At 44.5% G+C, this 22,305-nt stretch overlaps 1 protein-coding gene across 1 annotated transcript; it reads right to left on the bottom strand.

Moving 5' to 3' along the window:
- Positions 1-38: 38 nt before the first annotated feature.
- Positions 39-20,804, bottom strand: cfap52 (cilia and flagella associated protein 52). Its single transcript, XM_060918058.1, has 14 exons — positions 20,604-20,804; positions 7,683-7,882; positions 7,236-7,372; positions 4,524-4,652; positions 4,175-4,274; positions 3,768-3,884; positions 3,464-3,564; positions 3,088-3,258; positions 2,828-2,976; positions 2,436-2,581; positions 1,079-1,230; positions 872-974; positions 610-721; positions 39-406 (listed from the first exon to the last, which is right to left on the bottom strand). Exons 1-14 carry the CDS (start codon positions 20,662-20,664, stop codon positions 210-212), a joined length of 1,875 nt encoding a protein of 624 aa, XP_060774041.1. The 5' UTR covers positions 20,665-20,804; the 3' UTR covers positions 39-209.
- Between the last annotated feature and the right edge of the window lie 1,501 nt (positions 20,805-22,305).

Raw genomic sequence — 22,305 nt, 5'->3', positions numbered from 1 at the left:
GTAATATTTGTGTAAATTATGTCAATAAACTGAGGGAATGTTCTAAAAAAGTTTTTTAAACTTCACCTCCATTAATCTGTAGCTTCCTCTGTACTTTAGCTGCTGCAACACCTGGATCTCCCCTCACCGGGCTCAAGAAAGGAATATCTCATCTCAGGAGAGTGGTGTGTGGGTTTGTGGGTGTGGTTTGTGTGCTGCATGGGTGTGGTTTATGTGTTTGTGGGTGTGGTTGTTGTGCTGTGTGGGAATCTCCATCTGAGCACGGCTCCGTCTGCGCTGGTGGTGATGATGAATTTCCTGTTGGGACACAAACGCACGCTGCTGATGCTGCCGCTGTGGCCGATGCCCACATGTGTGACATCACCATTGGCGTAATGCCACACCTTCACCAGCTTATCATCACCACCTGGATGAGACAGGAAGAGATAAGAATGTTTATTTAACATTAAAACATTAAAATAAAGTTTAAAAGGCAGCTCGAGCAGATGTGATGAACAGATTTATGATTATAACTGAAATAATTAACAGTGATGTTATTACTGTGTTTATAAAAATAAGCAACATGAGATGTGTGTGTTTTCTCTCTTTCTCTCTCTCTCTTTCTCTCACCAGTGATGAAGTGAGTTCCGTCAGGGCTGATGTCCATGCCATTAATGGCCCCCGACTGTGAGGCCTCCAGCTTTCGAATGACTTCTCCATCATACACCTCCCAGTAGCCAATCTGACAGAAAGGTCAAAGGTTAACACATGGACAGAAGCCTTTCAGTGGTCCCATCCTGTCCTGTTACATCACTCTCACACACACACACACACACACACACACACACACACACACACACACACACACACACACACACACACAAACAGGTACCTTACGATCCGTTCCACTGGTGATGATCTGGTATTCTTCAGGATGATAGCAGACGGTTTTGAACAGTGTGTCTGACAAAACCATCTGTTTCCTCACAAAACGCCTGGAGAGAGACAAAGAGAGAGACAGACAGAGAGATAGGTGAGACAGGATGAATGGTCCACATCCTGCAGGAGAACTCCATGTGATTTGTGTATCTGCACTCACACCAGGTCCCAGATGATGCAGGTTCCATCTGAGCTCGCTGTCACACACTCCTCATTATTACGTTTGAGCTTGATGGCGTTGATTGAAGCTTTGTGCTCCTTCATGCTGGCGACAAGTCTGTGTGTGTTCTTCAGGATCTCCCACATTCGTACCTACACCAGAAGCACACAATAACACATCACACCCCAAACATCATACCCCAAAACATTACACCCCAAAACATCCATCCATCCATCCATCCATCCATCCATCCATCCATCCATCCATCCATAAGCGCTTATCCTGTTCTACAGGGTCACAGGCAAGCTGGATCCTATCCCAGCTGACTACGGGTGAAAGGCGGGGTTCACCCTGGACAAGTCGCCAGGTCATCACAGGGCTGACACATAGACACAGACAACCATTCACACTCACATTCACACCTACGCTCAATTTAGAGTCACCAGTTAACCTAACCTGCATGTCTTTGGACTGTGGGGGAAACCGGAGCACCCGGAGGAAACCCATGCGGACACGGGGAGAACATGCAAACTCCGCACAGAAAGGCCCTCGCCGGCCACGGGGCTCGAACCCGGACCTTCTTGCTGTGAGGCGACAGCGCTAACCACTACACCACCGTGCCACCATGAGAGGTCTGCCAGAGAGGGCGTTGCTCTGTGGTTGCTATGTTATTGCAGGTGGTTGCTAGGGCATTGCTACTGGTAGGCGGTTGCTATGGTATGCCAGTTGGTTGCTGGGATGTTTCTAGGTGGTTTCTATGTTTTTATCTGGGTGGTTGACGTGGTATTCTAGGAGGTTGCCAGGGGTCTGTGATAGCTGCTTTGCTATTTAAAGTGGTTGCTAGGGTGTTGCTATAGTATTCCAACTGGTTGCTAGGTTGCTGCTGGGAAATAGTCAGAGTCATGCAATATGGTTGCTATGGTATCCCACCTGATTAGCAGGGTGTTGCTGTGTGGTTTCTATGGTATCGCAGACAGTAACTAGAGTGTTGTTATGTGGTTGTTAGGGTATCCCACCTGGTTGCTAGGGTACTGCTAGGTTGTAGTTATGATATTCCAACTGGTTACTAAACTGTTGCTATGTGGTTGCCATGGTATTCCAGCTGATTGCTAGGTGGTTGTTAAGGTATTCATTAAGCGGAAATTGTGTAAAATAGCAGTAATACTCTGTATTTACAGTTTTTAATTTCAAAGAGGAAACTGGTATTGTTTCGCATCACTTCCTGTTTCTAACATGTTTCTCCTCAGCAGGATGAAACGCAGATCTGAGACCTTGGGTGATGCTGAGTGACTCTCACAGCTGTAATAAAGCATTTCTACAGCAGTAATAGATGAAGAATAAGTTTTCTGAGCCCCACCTGTCCCTCTCCTCCTCCACTAATGAGGTGTGTGCAGTCACTGGTGCTCGTTATCGCCGTCACACCCATACTGTGAGCGTTCGGGATCATCATCATCAGGCGGCCGCTCTCCGGAGTGAACAGGCGGATTTTCCCATCATTCCACGCTACGCCATTCAACATGAAAAAGCAAAAACTTTTAACACTTTAGCACACGCTTTTACTAACAGTAAAATATAAAATGTCTGATTACAAATACAAAATGATCTGATTTCCCAACCTGATACTTCATATCAAATAAACAACACTGAATGTAAAATAAAGAGGAAAGTACAGTAGTAATGTCCACTACAGCACCAGCACACAAACACCAGCACGGTGTCGCAGAAGTGTTTAGTCGAGGTGTTTCTCACCACTGTAGATGCTCCGGCCGTCCTGCATGAAGTCCACCGCGTTGCACGTCATGTTTGGGACTCGGATCCGTAAAAGCTCCTTACTGGTCTCTGTGTGCCAAACACGGATATCATCCTGAGCACAAGTGGCGAAGAGCTCCGACGTTCCTCTGAGAGAGTGAGACAGAGAGTGAGACAGATGAAGCAGAACGGTGAAACAGCGAGTGTACACTCTCTCTAGTGGTGATGAAGAGAAGTGCAGGTAAATCTCAGTGTCTTACAAAGGAAAGGCTGCGTCCCAAACCGCGCTGCTGTGGCTGGTGGTGATGAGCTCCGGCGTGAAGTCCGTGTAGCTGAACCTGTAAATCTGAGACGCCTCCGTGCCCACAAACACCTGCTGACCTTCACCACGCAGAGCCACGGACGACACGCCGCCCTCCAGACTCACACTCCTGCACACACACACACACACACAGCAGGTACGAGGGTTAATGTACAACATAAATAAATAAACAAATAAATACATTATAATTTACATCTGTCTTACTGACCCGCTGTCTTACTGACACTGTCTTACTGTCTCAAAATCTCACAGTCTTACTGTCTCACAGTCTCTTTGTCTTACTGTCCTACTGTCTCTCTCTCTAACTGTCTCACTTGATGGGTTTGAAGTCTGCGCTGGAGAAGATGCTTAATGTTCCGTCTCCTGACCCCACCAATAAATCTCCTGTCTTCAACATCTTCAGAGCATGTACACCCTACAACACACACACACACACACACACACACACACACACACACACACACACACACACACACACACGTACATGAGCTGGAGCAGAGGCTGAACGAATGATACGAATAAACAATGGATGGTGACTCCATCACAGTAAAGCCATTTTAAAAGTGTAAACACGAGTTAATTCCCTTTAATCCATTTTATTTTCACGTTCACACTCACCTTGCTGTATTTTTGCTTCTCTGGACCGCAGCTGCTCAGCAGGTGACTCCTCAGGTTCATTTTGAGGATGTCTCCACTCGTGGTGCCGCAGTAAAAGAAAGTGTCGTCCTCTGAGATCTATACAGAACCAAACATACACTCTGACTGGTCATGGGGTGTTGATTAATTCTCTCGAACAGCAGCTCTGACAGCGGTGCAGGTTTATATTAATGCGCTCGTTCAAATGTGGTAATTGTTATTGTTTCTATAGTAACAGCTCATTGGAACTGTGGAACTAACAGGAATTAACTTCCACAATTCCACAAAACTGATCAATATTATTGGAACACAGCCAAAGAACATATATTCATACAAATCATTAAAATATATCATTAGGACGTGTTATAATATAATAAAAGTCCTCTCACCTCTATGCACTTGATGACCCTCTTTAACTTCCCCATCTGACACTCCGTGGGGCGGATCTTCCTGTTGGGGAGGTCGAGTTCCCACACACGGAGCGTCCCACTGCAGACAGAAAACACAGTTTAAAAAAAAGCAGAAACCAAAGAAGAACTTTATCAAATCAACACACAAGCTCCGCCTTTGGACTTTAGGCCACGCCCCATCCCTGAGTCAGTTATCTGAGAGTGTCATGCGTGTGTAAATGTCACATCCCAAATACGTCTCTGCTGACTGACTACACTTTGGTGTTCAGGTTATGATTTTCCTGAACTGTTCCTCTAACGCTCGGTGGTGTGTGAAGGCGACACGTACTGTCCTGCTGAGATGAAGACGTCATCGCTGAGGTTGCAGTAGTTGATGGTGAGACAGTGACCTGAGCTCTGACCCGACGTCGGACTCCCACAGATCGCCTCCTTCTTCTCCACGTTCCACACCACGATACTGAACACACACCACACACACTCACATCATACACGATATACTAGAACACACTCATACAGCACACAACTTTTCATTCTCAATACAGAATTCAACAAGGAACGGGTCTTAGTGTTGAAGTCAGTGACACACAACATGAGTCATACAATACACAATTTACAGGCCTGATACACAGTGGGCGGGGCTTATTCAGACACGGCGACGTACGTCCAAAAGTTACGCCACATCACAACACGTCAGAGGATTTTTCTACCAGATATTCATTTAAGGTCATGAAATCTTAAAAAGTGTGAGGGATCTTAACTACAAACCTAACGACATTACACCGCCATTACGACACCACAAGGTTTCCAGGTTTCGTCGTAGCAGCGTAACTATGTACGTTTAGACAACTAGAGAAGTCCTGAGTAACTCTGTTGATTTGTTGAATTAAGAACATAAAGTCTGTGTGTGTGTGTGTGTGTGTGTGTGTGTGTTAATTCGATGCTGTGCTGTAAACACAATGTGTCCATGGTGTGAAGGACAATCTGACCAAGCGCTCAACTGCTACACTTTCAGAGAAACTTTAACTTCATTCATCATTTTATTTATAAATAAAATATTCACTCCTCCAGATAAGCGCTGTCTCTGATTAAGACACGTCTCCTCTGACGTCCTCTGTGTGGAAAAAAAAATTCCATGAACTTTAAAGCTGTACTGCCTTTCAGATTTCTCAAGTGTAGGTCATAAAAAGAATTCTCCCCGACTCCCAAATATTTTTGTTTAGTGACTGAAAGCTACTGAATTCGAATCACAGACTCACAATTTTATAAAAAACATTTTAAAATAGAACAATTAATGAATTTATCTCCACGTGTCCCTAAATTCTCCGCTATTTTTTCCTGCTTCACCATGACCCAATACAAGATACTACGTCATGCATCCCGTGGTGATCTTTCCCCGTTCACGCAAGGCATTGTGGGATACAAATTTGAAACAGGAGAGAAAAATGGAGGACGTGAGTGTGCGAATGAAACATGAAAGACCGACTACAGTAACGGAAGGAAAGCAAGAAGAAAAGACGTTATGTTCTATATGAAGGAAAGGAAACGCAGGACCAAACTAATAAATATGGGCGCTCAGCGAGCACCTCGGTGTGATCAGCTGTTCGTTTAGCGACAGATTGATGGAACTGTCAGTGCACGCTCAAAGGGAAACCTGTAGATGGCAGTAATGCAACACTGTGGATGCCAGCTGCCGTAAAACCCAAAAGAAGAAGAAGAAGGTAAACCTGCGCATGCGCACACGGACTTCCTCTGTCTGCTTGACTGCGCCAAGCGAGCAATTTCATGCACATTATTTGCTTTAATCCCCTCAAATTAAATAACTTCCCAGCCACAGAATGGCCTGATATTTTGTGAGATATTACAGAAATAAACAGATATCACAATCACCACATTTCAGACGGAACTAAATTTCACCGAGTTTATGAAATCGAAAGGCCGACTCGCTTTAAAGTGATGATATTGCTCATTAAGGCAGAGTTATATTTATTGATGTTTATAATATTGTCCTCGAACAGTGTGAACTCTGTGTGTGTGTGTGTGTGTGTGTGTGTGTGTGTGTGTGTGTTTACAGTGAAATCATAAATTTCAGTGTGACGTGTTGTGATTATACTCAACTGTAAGACTGTGGAGCTCGACTTAACAAGAAACACGAGCTTAAGCTCAAGAAAGATCAGAATTTACTGTAAGTAAGACACGCCTCTGTTTTAGATAAACTCCGCCCCTGCATGTGTAAGGTGGGGTTTACATTAGACCGTATCAGCGGATCATCAGATTAACGTTTTTAAAACGATTAGTGTGCACACAGCAACACCAATACACGGATACGCTCGGCTCCGCAGGCATCCTGCGCTCCAAATCACTCCGCCCTGAACAGCGAGTGCCCTCTGGAGGGTGCGCACTCCGGCCCTGCGCAGCTCACACAGCGTGCGAGTGAAGCGCACGAGCTGTGATTCGGGACTGAGCCGCTGTGTGTGTGATCCCAGCGCAGATCACTTACCACTTGCAAGTGGAAGGATGGCAAGCCTAAAGACAATCATAACTACACAATGGGCAGTATTTGCATCAGTATTTGCAGTATTTTCATACTTTTATACTCTTTAATGAAAGGTGATACAAGGCAGAAGTCCGCGCCGTTTTTCAGCAGTCGCGTCACATGACCAGCGCCAGCGAATCAGGAAGGTGGATGTCACAGTGACGTTGTCCAATGACGACGCCAGCTAGAGCTCAGCACAGCATATCCGCGTATCTCAATGTTTACACAGCACCGGACCAGACACGATCTGGATTGAATACGTGGACCCTGGTGGATTCCCGTTTCCCGGCGTTTCCAGGCGTTTTAATGTAAATGGACAGTGCATCCGCGAAGAAAACGAGACAGATACGGTCTAATGTAAACTTGGCCTAAGTCTCATGCAGCTAATTCTCAGCTCTGAGTTCTGATGTGTGGAATTTCAGTATTAAATCCTGACTACACACATAATACAATACTTTCCCCAATAGACGATCATTCATGATGAACAGAAACAGGATGAGACTTTACCTGCCGTCGTCTTGTCCTCCGAGAGACACCAGGTATTTCTCATTCGGAGAGAAAGCAAGAGCTTCCACTTTGGCCTTGTGGAGGATGAGCCGAGCGTAAATGTCTCTTTTAGCGTAATCCCAAATGATCACATCGGCCTGAGGGAAGATTTATGAACAGCACACGACAGCGTGATGAGAGAATCTGAAACAGGTTCATCGTTAGTGTCGTGCTGGAGTGTTATCAAGGACACAATTATCTTTAAGGCTAGCTATGGAGAGATGAAAACCACAGAAAGGGATTCTACTGAATAATTATAATGATAATAATAACGATAATAATACATAAATAAATAATTCTGCACAGGATAAGCAGGTACAGATCATGGATGGATGGATGGATGGATGGATAAATAACTCTGCACTCCATATTGGATTTCGCCAGGGTTGGTCAGGATTAGATGTTCACCTTAAAGCCCATGAAGGTGACCTGTCCTGATGCCACATACGTCCCGCTCCTGGACACAGAGACACAGGAAATGTTGTTGGTGTGTCCATGGAGGAACCCCTGCTTCCCGTCCAGCAGGTTCTTAATGATCAGCGTGCAGCCGAGTGGGTAGATCAGGTGCTCTTGGTCCGGGTGGACTCGCAGTCCTGAGAACACATGACCTGGAAAAGGAAAGAAAAAACAAAAGCATGTGGATATATTTTTAAAGCTATATGTCTGTATAGAGTTTCCTCCTGTTTCTCTGGTTTCCTCCCAACTCACAGAGATGCCCTGGTGGATTGGTGGCTCTAACTGTCCCGAGGTGCGAATAAGTGTGTGTGCACGGTGATGGTGATGACCCCGAGCAGGATAAAGTGCTTACTGAAGATGAATGAGTGCGGTGAGGGAAACATGGCAGAAACCAAAACCCTATGTTATTAAAGTGCCTGTAGATTTTTAAAAATGGAATTGAATGAGAATTTTAATAAAAATGACTTCTTTAAATGGAAAGATTTAACAAAAAATACAAAACCTTACTCTACACACTTAGCCCTTTAATGTTTGTTATTTGCAGCTGGACAATAATTAACTCAAGGCTGCTTTCACAAATATATAATTAGGCACTTCTTCACATTTAGCGCTGGAGTCAGCAGAAGCACGTGACGCGTTGCACTGTATGCATTGTGTGCAGCGAGCGTGCAGGAGGAATTTTGTCATATAGCAAAATATTCTCATTCATTCATTATCTCTAGCCGCTTTATCCTGTTCTACAGGGTCGCAGGCGAGCTGGATCCTATCCCAGCTGACTATGGGTGAAAGGCGGGGTTCACCCTGGACAAGTCGCCAGGTCATCACAGGGCTGACACATAGACACAGACAACCATTCACACTCACATTCACACCTACGCTCAATTTAGAGTCACCAGTTAACCTAACCTGCATGTCTTTGGACTGTGGGGGAAACCGGAGCACCCGGAGGAAACCCACGCGGACACGGGGAGAACATGCAAACTCCGCACAGAAAGGCCCTCGCCGGCCCCGGGGCTCGAACCCAGGACCTTCTTGCTGTGAGGCGACAGCGCTAACCACTACACCACCGTGCCGCCTATAGCAAAATAGGATTTGTAAATTCCCCTTAAACATGAAATGGGTTTCCCCGACCTCATTTTGGACCAATAAGAGTGCTAGGGATGATGTAAGACTTTTTTCTGGTCCTAAACAAGCTGTCAGCTGAAGCCTTAGATGAAAATGTGTTGAAGGTGAGATATTTTTGCATTTCCTGTCATAATTGTTAAGGTTAACCTCCCAAACTAAGCTGCTCATAAAACTACAACCTTTTCTGGTTCTAACAGTACCAATTAGACCATGTAGACCCTTTCTGTTTTGTGCTACAGTGTTAGGGTGTTTTCACACTTGGTCCCTTTCAGCCATCTAACCGAACGCAGATCGATGACTCAGCATTTTTTGCGCATATGTGAACACTCCAACCGTACCCAGACCCCTTTAAAGCGAACCGAACTGAGACCACCTCAGGAGGTGGTCTCAGTACGGTTCGCTAAAAATCAATGGTACGGTTCGCCTAATCTGTGCATTGTGAACAAAAAGCGCACCGGGTTCACTTCGCCTTTTTCACTGGAGTTTAACCTTCTTCGTTTGCCGTAGTTGGTCACGTGACTGTAGCAGGGAAACTCAACTTCCTTTTGGAACTTACCACAGCCGCTTTACAGTTCTCTGAACTTACTGACTGACGAGTCGGCCACAATAAAATAACTATATTATAAATATATATAAATATATAATATAATAAATTTATTTTCCTTAATCCGCACTATTTTGATCAAAGAATACAGCAGGGCAAGCATGGCAGCAGACATTTTGATTCAAGAGAACATTACCCAGAATTCCGTGCACTGGGGGTCTGAGGGCTCTAGAGGACCTGGTGTGAACAGAAAGAGGACTGAGGCCCCATCAAAGCTTAACTGGACCAGAAAGAGAACCCAGTCCTCTTTGTCATAAATTCACAGTGTGAACACAAAAAGAACTGAGTTCTTTTTCTGCTGGTCCACTTAAAGAGGACTGAGTCTGGTTCCTTTAAAGGGGACCAGGTGTGAAAACACCCTTAGTTAGAGGTGTGTGTGTGTGTGTGTGTGTGTGTGTGTGTGTGTGTGTGTGTGTGTGTGTGTGTGTGTGTGTGTGTGTGTGTCTTTAAAACTAAAGGATCCTTGACTGTGAACAGTTTGAGAAACTGTGAGTTAAAGCTCCATCTAGAACCTTCTGTGAGAAGGAATCACTTACACACACACACACACACACATATATAAGCTAAAATTAGTATAGGTTTTTATTTATTTTTTCATATTTACTTATTTAGATTTCTTTTTTTTAATGAAGGATGCTTGTTTTATGAGTTTGTGGCTCAGCTGCCTGCTGTGAGCATCATCACTGAGAGGTTTACTGACATTACTGAAGGCCTCTTTATGTTCATTAACACGCACTGTTTTATTTACTTTTAGTATGAATACCTTTTGCATTAATACTGTATGTTAATAAATTATTTTTATTATTATTATTATTATTAGTATGGAGTCCCGGAAGAGCCTTGAGGAATGTAGATGTATTTTGCGAGTGCTTCCACATGTGCCTGAAAATTGGTCGACAAGAACCTTCAGAGTATGGAATATATGTAACTTGAATGGGAACAGTTGAAAGGTGAGCCTCTTTTTCTACTTCGGTAAGTTTTACGGACTTTTTTGATGAAGCATGACCCCGCCGAAGAAGGCTGGCCCCTCCAAAGCTAATGAGCAAACAACAGCTAGCGGTGCTAAAGTTAACGAGACTGCATACATGGAGCAGTCGGCAGTCTTACAAGCGATTGAAGCCATGAGATCTGAGTTTTGGGCTAAAATGGACGAGAAAGCTGGCATTCAAAATGATTTGATGCGCAAACAAATCAGTATGCTGAGAGAAGAGATGAAAGCAGCTAACAAGCAAGCTAACAGTACGGTTAGCATACTGGACGAACGCACTGCTAGCTTAGAAGAGGCTGCCAATACTCATTCAGATAAGATCGCTAACTTAGAACAACAAGTTTTGGAGCTGAAAAAGGAAGTAGTGAGTTTAAAAGCTAAGACTGAGGATCTCGAAGGACGATCGCGGAGGTGCAATCTATGCATTTTCGGGATTAAAGAAGGTCAGGAAAATGGGGCCAAAACAAGTACTTTTATTGCGGGACTGCTCCAAGAAGTACTGAAACTTGATACGCCACCAGTGATAGATCGGGCTCACCGTACTCTACAACAAATCCCAGGCAGAGACCAGCCACCAAGAGCCTTCGTGGTAAAGTGCCATTATTACCTAGAGAAGGATAATATTCTAAAACAGGCGCTGGCGTCTCAAAGGCTTGTTTCAGGGATGGTGATAACATCAGAGTGTATCCCGACTACACACAATCAGTGGCACGTCAGAGAGCAGCTTTTGGACCAGTAAAACAACTACTGCAACGCTGCGTTGATGTGAAGTTTGGACTTTTATATCCTGCGAAACTGATAATCACAACTCCAGATGGCGAACAGAAGTCCTTCACCGACCCGACGAAAGCAACAACTTTTGTTAAAGGTCTCACAGCGTCGTAATGTGGACTATTGGCGATTAACTTCAACTGCGGTCAAGATGCTCTCACTTTGCATTTTGTGGTAATTTGGTACTGGATTGTATTGTTTGATATTGGATCAGTTTATTGTTAATGTTATGGAGGTATTGTAAGGCTTTGAAATTAGGCTTTACTGTTCTGCAAGGCATAGTTATACATTTATATTTTTTTAATTTTTTTATTCACTCATTTTTTCTTTTATTTGTTGTTATTTTTTTCTATTTTAATTTTATCCATCTTTTTTACAGTTTACATATTTTTTAATTTGTTTTGATTATTTATTTACTAATATAATTTACTTTAATATAATTTTTTTTTCACTATTCTTCTGGTGGCTCACAGTGCAACAACTGTTAAGTATTGCATATAAACAGGATTGGTTAACATAAGGTTCTTGTTGATTTCTGTTCTTATAAACTAACTGGATACATACAAGGTGCATGTGGGGTTTTAGCCTCACTCGGTAAGACGGGTGTTATCTCCTTCAGAGTGGCTTGGGTGGTTGGGTGGGTGCAGTCTCTCAGTTGGGGAGGAACCAGCAGTGGGTTGTTGTTCTGGGGGGGGATTTAATAGTTCCTATTGCTTTTTGTAACGTATCTTGTTCTTATTCGATATTTTGTTTGTTTTTCCCTTTTTTCCCTTCTTTCTTTTTTCTCCCAGAGGTAAAGCGGATGTGCCAAAGAGTATTCTCATCTAGACCTATTCAGTCTTTGACTATCAATCATGGGCTCCATGGATAACACAAACAGATCATCAACCAAATTTGTTAATTGGAACGTGAGGGGACTCAATCATCCAGTCAAGCAAAGTAAGGTCTTTTCACAGGTTAGCAAACTGAAAGTAGAAATAACATTTTTGCAGGAAACTCACCTGCACACTAAAGATGTGATGAAACTAAAGAGAGGAACAGTGTCACAGGTGTACCATTCTGAACTTGATTCAAAACACCGGGGTACAGCTATTTTAATAGGTAAAGATGTACAATTTATTCACACCAAAGTCTCGTCTCGTCTCGTCTTCTTCCGCTTATCCGGGACCGGGTCGCGGAGGCAGCAGTCTAAGCATGGAAGCCCAAACTTCCCTTTCCCCAGACACCTCGGCCAGCTCCTCGGGAAGAACACCGAGGCGTTCCCAGGCCAGCCGAGAGACATAGTCCCTCCAGCGTGTCCTGGGTCTTCCCCGGGGCCTCCTCCCGGGGGGACATGCCTGGAACACCTCCCCAGGGAGGCGTCCAGGAGGCATCCGAAAAAGATGCCCGAGCCACCTCAGCTGGTTCCTCTCGATGTGGAGGAGCAGCGGCTCTACTCCGAGCTCCTCCCGAGTGACTGTGCTTCTCACCCTATCTCTAAGGGAGCGCCCAGCCACCCTGCGAAGGAAACTCATTTCAGCCACTTGTATCCGCGATCTTGTTCTTTCTGTCATTACCCAAAGCTCATGACCATAGGTGAGAGTCGGAACGTAGATCAACCGGTAAATTGAGAGCTTCGCCTTTTGGCTCAGCTCCTTCTTCACCACAACGGACCGGTAAAGCGACCGCATCACTGCGGAGGCTGCACCGATCCGCCTGTTGATCTCACGCTCCATCCTTCCCTCACTCGTGAACAAGATCCCGAGATACTTAAACTCCTCCACTTGAGGCAGGACTTCTCCACCAACCTGGAGAGGGCAAGCCACCCTTTTCCGGTCGAGAACCATGGCCTCGGACTTGGAGGTGCTGATTCTCATCCCAGCCGCTTCACACTCGACTGCAAACCGCCCCAGTGCATGCTGAAGGTCCTGGTTTGAAGAAGCCAACAGGACAACATCATCCGCAAAAAGCAGAGATGAAATCCTGTGGTTCCCAAACAGGATTCCTTCCGGCCCCTGGCTGCGCCTAGAAATTCTGTCCATAAAAATTATGAACAGAACCGGTGACAAAGGGCAGCCCTGCCGGAGTCCAACATGCACTGGGAACAGGTCTGACTTACTGCCGGCAATGCGAACCAGACTCCTGCTCCGTTTGTACAGGGACCGGACAGCCCTTAGCAAAGAGCCCCGAACCCCATACTCCCGAAGCACCCCCCACAGAATACCACGGGGGACACGGTCGAATGCCTTCTCCAGATCCACAAAGCACATGTGGACTGGTTGGGCAAACTCCCATGAACCCTCGAGCACCCTATGAAGGGTATAGAGCTGGTCCAGTGTTCCGCGACCAGGACGAAAACCGCATTGTTCCTCCTGGATCCGAGGTTCGACTATTGGTCGAATTCTCCTCTCCAGTACCCTGGAGTAAACTTTCCCCGGGAGGCTGAGAAGTGTGATTCCCCTATAATTGGAGCACACTCTCCGGTCCCCTTTCTTAAAAAGAGGGACCACCACCCCAGTCTGCCACTCCAGAGGCACTGTCCCCAACCGCCACGCGATGTTGCAGAGGCGTGTCAACCAAGACAGCCCCACAACATCCAGAGACTTGAGATACTCAGGGCGGATCTCATCCACCCCCGGTGCCTTGCCACCGAGGAGCTTGCAAACCACCTCAGTGACTTCGGCTTGGGTAATGGACGAGTCCACCTCTGAGTCATCAGCCTCAGTCTCCTCAGTGGAAGACATAACGGTGGGATTGAGGAGATCCTCAAAGTATTCCTTCCACCGCCCGACAATGTCCCCAGTCGAGGTCAACAGCTCCCCACCCGCACTGTAAACAGTGTTGGCAGAGTACTGCTTCCCCCTCCTGAGGCGCCGGATGGTTTGCCAGAATTTCTTTGAGGCCGACCGATAGTCCTTCTCCATGGCCTCCCCGAACTCCTCCCAGTTCTGAGTTTTTGCCTCCGCAACTGCCCGAGCTGCAGCACGCCTGGCCTGCCGATACCCGTCGGCTGCCTCAGGAGTCCCGGAGGTCAACATGGCCCGACAGGACTCCTTCTTCAGCTTGACGGCATCCCTTACTTCCGGTGTCCACCACCGGGTTCGGGGATTGCCGCCACGACAGGCACCGGAGACCTTGCGGCCACAGCTCCGAACAGCTGCGTCCACAATGGAGGTAGAGAACATGGTCCACTCAGACTCAATGTCCCCCACCTCCCTCGGAAGCTGGGAAAAGCTCTCCCGGAGGTGGGAGTTAAAGACCTCCCCAACAGAGTGCTCGGCCAGACGTTCCCAGCAGACCCTCACCATACGTTTGGGCCTGCCAGGTCTGTCCAGCTTCCTCCTCCGCCAGCGGATCCAACTCACCACCAGGTGGTGATCAGTTGACAGCTCAGCCCCTCTCTTCACCCGAGTGTCCAAGACATAGGGCCGGAGATCAGATGAAACGACTACAAAGTCGATCATCGACCTCCGACCTAAGGTGTCCTGGTGCCACGTGCACTTATGGACACCCCTATGCTCGAACATGGTGTTCGTTATGGACAAACCGTGACTAGCACAGAAGTCCAATAACAAAACACCACTCGGGTTCAGATCGGGGAGGCCGTTCCTCCCAACCACGCCCCTCCAGGTGTCACTGTCGTCGCCCACGTGAGCATTGAAGTCCCCCAGTAGCACAATGGAGTCCCCAGTCTGAGCACCCCTCAGTACCTCTCCCAGGGACTCCAAGAAGGCCGGATACTCTATACTGCTATTTGGCCCGTAGGCACAAACAACAGCAAGAACCCTCTCCCCAATCCGAAGGCGCAGAGAGGCGACCCTCTCGTTCACTGGGGTAAACTCCAACACATGGCGGCTGAGCTGGGGAGCTATAAGCAAGCCCACACCAGCCCGCCGCCGCTCACCACGGGCGACTCCAGAGAAGTGGAAAGTCCAGCCCCTCTCGAGGAGCTGGGTTCCAGAGCCCAAGCTGTGCATGGAGGTGAGCCCGACTATCTCTAGCCGGTACCTCTCAACCTCCCGCACAAGCTCAGGCTCTTTCCCCCCCAGCGAAGTGACATTCCATGTCCCAACAGCCAGCCGCTGTGTCCGGGAATCAGGTCGTCGAGGCCCCTGCCTTCGACTGCCACCCAATACACACTGCACCAAACCCCTACTGCTACCTCTGTGGGTGGTGAACCCACAGGAGGTCGGGCCCACGTCACCTCTTCGGGCTGAGCCCGGCCGGGCCCCATGGGCAAAGGCCCGGCCACCAAGCGCTCGCATACGAGCCCCAACCCCGGGCCTGGCTCCAGGGTGGGGCCCCGGCTGCGTCCTACCGGGCGACGTCACGGTCCTGGATTTTTTCTCCATAGGGGGTTTTTGGTGAACACCAAAGTCATAGGGGATAAAAATGGGCGCTATGTCATGGTGCAGGGTAAGCTTTATGACAAACGAGTGGTCCTAATTAGTGCATACGCTCCTAACTGGGACAATGCAAATTTTTTTAAAGAGCTGTTTGGCTGTATACCAGAGCTGGGCACACACCATCTGATTCTCGGAGGGGACATAAACACGGTCCTTAACCCCATACTGGATCGTTCCAGAATTTCAACTACCTCACTTTCCAAATCAGCTTCCACCATAAATGCGTTTTGCCGATCCAGCGGTGTAGTGGACCCATGGCGATTTAAAAATCCCTCCTCCAAAGTATTTTCATTTTTCTCTGCGGTCCATCAATCATATTCCAGAACTGATTTCTTTTTAATAGATCAAAATTTGCTTCAACTTGTTAAATCATGCAGCTATGAAAGCCTAGTTATTTCTGATCATTCTCCTGTTGTTTTAGAATTATGTCTTCAGAATAGAATACCATTTCAATGGAATTGGCGATTTAATTCTTCCTTACTATCTGATGAACATTTTGTTGAATTCATTGAGTCTCAAATTGATTTTTTTCTTGAAACAAATCAGTTACCAGATACCAATATCTTAACACTTTGGGAAACTCTTAAAGTTTATATCAGGGGACACATAACTGAATACACTGCCCGTCTCAACAGAAACAGATCAAAAAAATTTAATGAGCTGATTAAATTAATTCAGGACGTAGACCGGCAACATTCCTTTGCGCCTACATCTGATCTCCGCAAAAAGCGTATAGCATTACAAACAGAATTTGACCTCCTTACCTCTGAAGAAGTAAGTGAGAAATTTTTAAAGTCCAGACAAAATTGCTGTGAACATGGGGAACGGGCAAGTCGACTACTTTCCCATCAGCTGCGTCAATATTCAGCTAACAATTTTATTGCTGAAATTGAATCAGCAAATGGGGAAAAGAAATCAGATCCCAAAGACATTAATGACCAATTTAAAATATTTTACTCACCCCTGTATTCTTCGGACTGTTCCCAAGATCAAAGTTTTTTAGATAATATTATTCTTCCATCCATAACTGACGAAGATAAGATCTCGTTAGAGCAACCTATTTCTGAAGCAGAGATCGGACAAGTGATCAAATCTATGAATAACCGAAAAGCTCCTGGCCCGGACGGCTACTCAATTGAATTCTACAAGGCTTTTGCTACTAAGCTGACACCTTTGCTATCCGCTGTTTATAGTGAGTCACTCAAACAGAAGAATCTTCCAGAGTCTATGACTCAGGCCACAATTTCAATGATCCCTAAGAAGGGAAAAGACCCTACCAAATGCGAATCGTACCGTCCAATTAGCCTTCTTACCTACGATTACAAAATACTTACAAAAATTCTGGCTTTGAGATTGGAGTCAATAGTTCCAAAGATTGTACATGAGGACCAGACGGGGTTTGTAAAGGGCAGGCAATCGTTTCACAATCTTCAGCGGCTTTTCAATATAATATACTCTAAACATTCGACCAAAAAATCAGAGTTTGTGATCTCATTGGATGCACACAAAGCATTTGACCGAATTGAATATGGACATCTTTTTAATACTTTGCGTAAATTCGGCTTTGGCTCAGTGTTCGTCTCCTGGATCGAAACGTTGTATGCAGCACCCCAAGCAAGAATTAGGACTAACAATTTAAATTCATCTTATTTCCGCCTTTATCGTGGTACAAGACAGGGCTGTCCTCTGTCTCCCCTCCTTTTTGATCTGGCAATCGAACCACTCGCTGTGACGTTACGTCCCGACAATGATGTGCAGGGTATTATTCGGGGTGGGTTGACTCATAAAGTCTCATTATATGCAGACGATTTACTTTTATTTATATCCAATCTAGAACTTTCAATTTCCCAAAGTGTTTAGATATCATTTCTGAATTTGGAAAATCATCTGGCTACGAAATTAATTTTACAAAAAGTGTTTTATTCCCAATCAATGATCTGGCCCGAAATTGTACTCATGTTTCACATCCATTTAAAACCACATTTGGTCCTTTGACATATCTGGGAGTAAATGTTACAAATAATTTTAAGGATTTGTTTCTAATGAATTTTAAAACTATTCTAGGTCAAATTAAGAAAGATTTGAATCGTTGGTCCACTCTCCCGTTGTCCTTGGTTGGACGTATTAATTCTGTAAAAATGGTAGTACTTCCCAAACTTTTATATCTATTCCAAACAATTCCAATTTTTTTTTTTTTTACCAAAATCATATTTCAAGGAACTGGATAACTCCATCAATACATTCATTTGGAATAAATCTACACCTTGGGTGCGAAAGGTAGTTTTAGAGAGACGTAGAGTGAATGGGGGATTGGGGTTACCGAATTTTTTATTCTACTACTGGGCAGCAAATATTTATAAATTATCTATTTGGTATAATAAAGGTGTGTGTGGAGCTGGCCCAAGCTGGTATATAATGGAATAACACTCATGTACATCAACCACCCTGGCTTCCTTGATTTGTGGCCCTCTTCCTTTAGCAGTGGGCACACATACTCATAATCCTATTGTCAGAAGTAGCTTATGCATATGGACTCAGTTCCGTAAACATTTTGGATACAAACAAGCCCTAGCATCTGTGCATCTCTCTCAAAATTTTCTTTTTAAACCCTCACTGATAGATACAGTTTTTAACACATGGGCAGGAAAGGGTATAAAGAATGTAGGGGATCTTTTTGTGGATGGTTGCTTTGCTTCTTTTGAGCAACTGTCTACAAAATTCAACCTACCAAAATCCCATTTTTTCAGGTACCTTCAAGTTCGCGATTTTGTCCGTAAGGAGTTTCTCTCTTTTCCTGTGAAACCAGATATTTGCCCAATTGACACTTGTCTGACAATTAAATCTCAGCGTTCAGGTGGTGTGTCTCAGCTATACACTATTATTTTAGAAATTAAAGTTCCGTCACTGCTTCCTCTGAAAAGGCAATGGGAGGAAGATTTAGGTGTGATATTAACGGAAGACAACTGGCAAGAAATTATAAGCAGAATATACACCTCTTCTACATGTGTCAGACATAGATTAATTCAGTTCAAGGTATTTAATCGTCTGCATTTATCCCGGACCAGACTTGCCAAAATATATCCTAATGTGGATCCTAACTGTATTCGTTGTCAACAAGCGCCCGCTACCCTAGCACACATGTTTTGGCTATGCCCAACTCTACGTACATTTTGGTTGGATATTTTCAAATCATTTTCCAATATTTGTAGAAAAATAATAGATCCAGATCCTATAATTGCCATTTTCGGAGTGGTACACACTGAACCGTCTTTGTCAAAGGGCCAATCACAGCTGATTGAGTTCTGTACTTTATTAGCTCGCTGTTTAATATTAACAAACTGGAAGTCACCCTCACCTCCTAAGCACTCACGTTGGGTGAGCGATGTAATGTCTTTTCTTCAGCTTGAAAAGATCAGGACCATTATACAGAATTCAAAAGAAAAATTCCAAACTATACGGCAGCCCTTTCTAGATTATTATGAAAATGTGTTTGATGCAACTTCTCTTGATTAAAGACTGGACTATGCTCAATAGTAAAGAAAATACTTGCCTCTGACCCCCCCCTCCTCTCGTTTTTTGTGTTTTCTATTTTCATTTATTTTTCATTATTAGTAACATTATTATTATAATATTTTTCCTTTTTTGTTATTTCTTATTATTTCTTTTTGAGCTTTTCATTAAAATAGTATTGTGTTTTATTTATCTATTTTTTTTCTCTCAACGCAATCTCTGTTACACTTGTTTACAAGTTCCCCATTTGTGGGGACATCATATTAGGGTGACAATGGAGAAGGTAAATTTATATGGAAGTGTACTTTCTGATATTGTGTGCTCCTCTGTGACAGCATAAATGTATGTTTAGTTGTTTGCTCTGAATACCTTTTAAAACAATAAAAACATTTTGAAATAAAAATTATTATTATTATTATTATTATTATTATTATTATTGGGTTTTACACAAAACCTTTAAGAGTTTAGTTCACTCTTACAGCTTTCACATTTATTCTACTGTTATTTCCACTGTGTGTGTGTGTGTGTGTCTGTGTGTGTGTGTGTGTGTGTGTGTGTGTGTGTGTGTGTGTGTCTGTCTGTGTGTGTGTGCCTGTATGTGTGTGTGTGCGTCTGTGTATGTGTCTGTCTGTGTGTGTGTGTGTGTGTGTGTGCGTGTCTGTGTATGTGTGTGTCTGTCTGTGTGTGTGTGTGTGTGTGTGTGCGTGTCTGTGTATGTGTGTGTCTGTCTGTGTGTGTGTGCGTGTCTGTGTATGTGTGTGTGTGTGTGTGTGCGTGTCTGTGTATGTGTGTGTCTGTCTGTGTGTGTGTGCCTGTATGTGTGTGTGTGCGTGTCTGTGTATGTGTGTGTCTGTGTGTTTGTCTGTATGTATGTGTGTGTGTGTGTGTGTGTGTCTGTCTGTCTGTCTGTGTGTGTCTGTGTATGTGTCTGTGTGTGTGTGTGTGTGTGTGTGTGTGTGTGTGTGTCTGTCTGTGTGTCTGTGTGTGTGTGTCTGTTTGTCTGTGTGTGTGTCTGTGTTTGTCTGTGTGTGTGTGTGTGTGTGTGTGTCTGTGTGTGTGTGTGTGTGCGTGTCTGTGTATGTGTGTGTCTGTCTGTGTGTGTGTGCCTGTATGTGTGTGTGTGTCTGTGTGTTTGTCTGTATGTATGTGTGTGTGTGTGTGTGTGTGTCTGTCTGTCTGTCTGTCTGTGTGTGTCTGTGTATGTGTCTGTGTGTGTGTGTGTGTGTGTGTGTGTGTGTGTGTGTGTGTGTGTGTCTGTCTGTCTGTGTGTGTGTCTGTGTGTCTGTGTGTGTGTCTGTGTATGTGTGTGTCTGTTTGTCTGTGTGTGTGTTTGTCTGTGTGTGTGTCTGTGTTTGTCTGTGTGTGTGTGTGTGTGTGTGTGTATGTGTGTGTGTCTGTGTTTGTCTGTGTGTGTGTTTGTCTGTGTGTGTGTGTCTGTGTGTGTGTTTGTCTGTGTGTGTGTGTGTGTGTGTTACAGTGAAGTTTCTTACCGTTGAACCCAATAACGGCTTCGAGCTGCAGTTTCTGAAACTCCTGCGCTTCTTCTGCCATCAGTTTCACAGTAAAACAATAAACTCACAATAAAATGCGCCAAATGTTTATAAAAGTTGATAAACCCGATGCTCCTCAGCAACCGAGCAGATCTCCGGAAGTGTTTATCAGAACCAGAACCGAATCCGAGCCAGAATCGCGTGCTGATACACACAGGGAATTTGGTTTATAACCGTTACTAAGCAACGGTAGTGACGTCATTCACCTGCGACACACACCGCAGATTCGGTGATGGTCATAAACACTCATTTAAAACGGGTTCGATACAAACACACCGTTTCTCACACTCAGTTTAAAAAATGTTTAATGAGTTATTGCTGAGTACTGTATATAAACACACAATAATCCTCACATTTAATCTCTAAATCAGACACTAATAATCACCTTTAGATTCATAAAGAACAGCTATAATGTTACATTAATTACTGAAATATATGATTAGCGTTTTTCTCAGATCACTATTGAAATTCTTAAGCTGTTTGTTCAAACATCATCTCCTCAGCTGTGGCATCCTAAAGGCGATTCCTCATCATCTGAACAAACAGCCAACGCTTTGGTGGATCCGCTGACCTGGCTGGGCCTCAGTGCCTCCTGATTCTTACATTATCAGTTGATCATGTCATGCCAGTCAAAATGCACGATGCTGTTTCTCTGGTGAATCGTCCGACCACCAAAACATCTCAGCACTGCTCCAGTCATTACATGCAAAAGTGTTGAACTTGTTGTCATAATCTGTCAGTCATGTTTTATACATTTAAATGTGTCCTAAATTGATGAATTGGTCTCAGGTTAATCTTAACCTTGACTTATGACTGGGAATGTGTGAAGGATCAGCTCAACCAGTGATCAACCCGTTCTCTACAGCAGCTCAGTGGTGAATCCCGCGAACCTTCAGTTGGTAAGCATAAACACCAATCTTCCAGAACATTAAAACTACTGACACGTGAAGAAGTGAGTAACGCTGATTATCTCATTACAGTGGCGTCTGTCAGGGGATGGGGTTTATTAGACAGCAAGAGAACAGTCAGTTCTTGAAGTTGGTGTGTTGGAAGCAGGAAAAATGGGCGAGTGTAAGGATCTGAGTGACTTTGACAAGGGCCAAATTGTGATGGCTAGATAACTGGGTTCTGAGCATCTCCAAAACGGCACATCTTGTGGGATGTTCCTGGTATGCAGTGGTTAGTACCTACCAAAAGTGGGCCAAGGATCCAAAGGACAACCCGTGAACCGGTGACAGGGTCATGGATGTCAAAGGCTCATTGATTCGCATAGGGCACGAAGGCTAGGCCATATGGTCCAATCCCACAGAAGAGCTACTGTAATACAAACTAAAAAAAAAACCCACCCTAATATTGTCTCTAAATGTTCCATATTGTTATGATATAATGTTTATATACCATCTGGATTATTATAAATAAACACATTAATTTGACAGACAGAGAGACAGACAGAAAATAAGAAGCAGCAAGAAATATCTAATGTCTAAAAATATCTAATCATCTACTTCTGTTGCTGGAACTGAATCAGAAGCATCACACCTTACATCATAAAAGCAATTTTAATCCCTCTAGATTTATTCATCATGTATGAAGTAAATGCAAAGTGTAAAAAAGAAGCCTTAAAAACACACAAACACAATAA

Source organism: Neoarius graeffei, chromosome 4 (assembly GCF_027579695.1).
Source record: "Neoarius graeffei isolate fNeoGra1 chromosome 4, fNeoGra1.pri, whole genome shotgun sequence".
In the NCBI taxonomy this organism is placed as follows: Eukaryota; Metazoa; Chordata; class Actinopteri; order Siluriformes; family Ariidae; genus Neoarius; species Neoarius graeffei.
This window is presented reverse-complemented; position numbering and strand designations above follow the sequence as displayed.

Coding starts and splice junctions, on each gene's coding strand:
- cfap52 (XM_060918058.1), bottom strand. CDS start 20,664: ATGGCAGAAGAAGCGCAGGAGTTTCAGAAACTGCAGCTCGAAGCCGTT. Junction 4,275..4,523: donor GTCTTCATCTCAGCAGGACA/GTACGTGTCGCC, acceptor TTCTGTCTGCAG/TGGGACGCTCCGTGTGTGGG. Junction 1,231..2,435: donor GTGGAGGAGGAGAGGGACAG/GTGGGGCTCAGA, acceptor CTTCTGGTGTAG/GTACGAATGTGGGAGATCCT.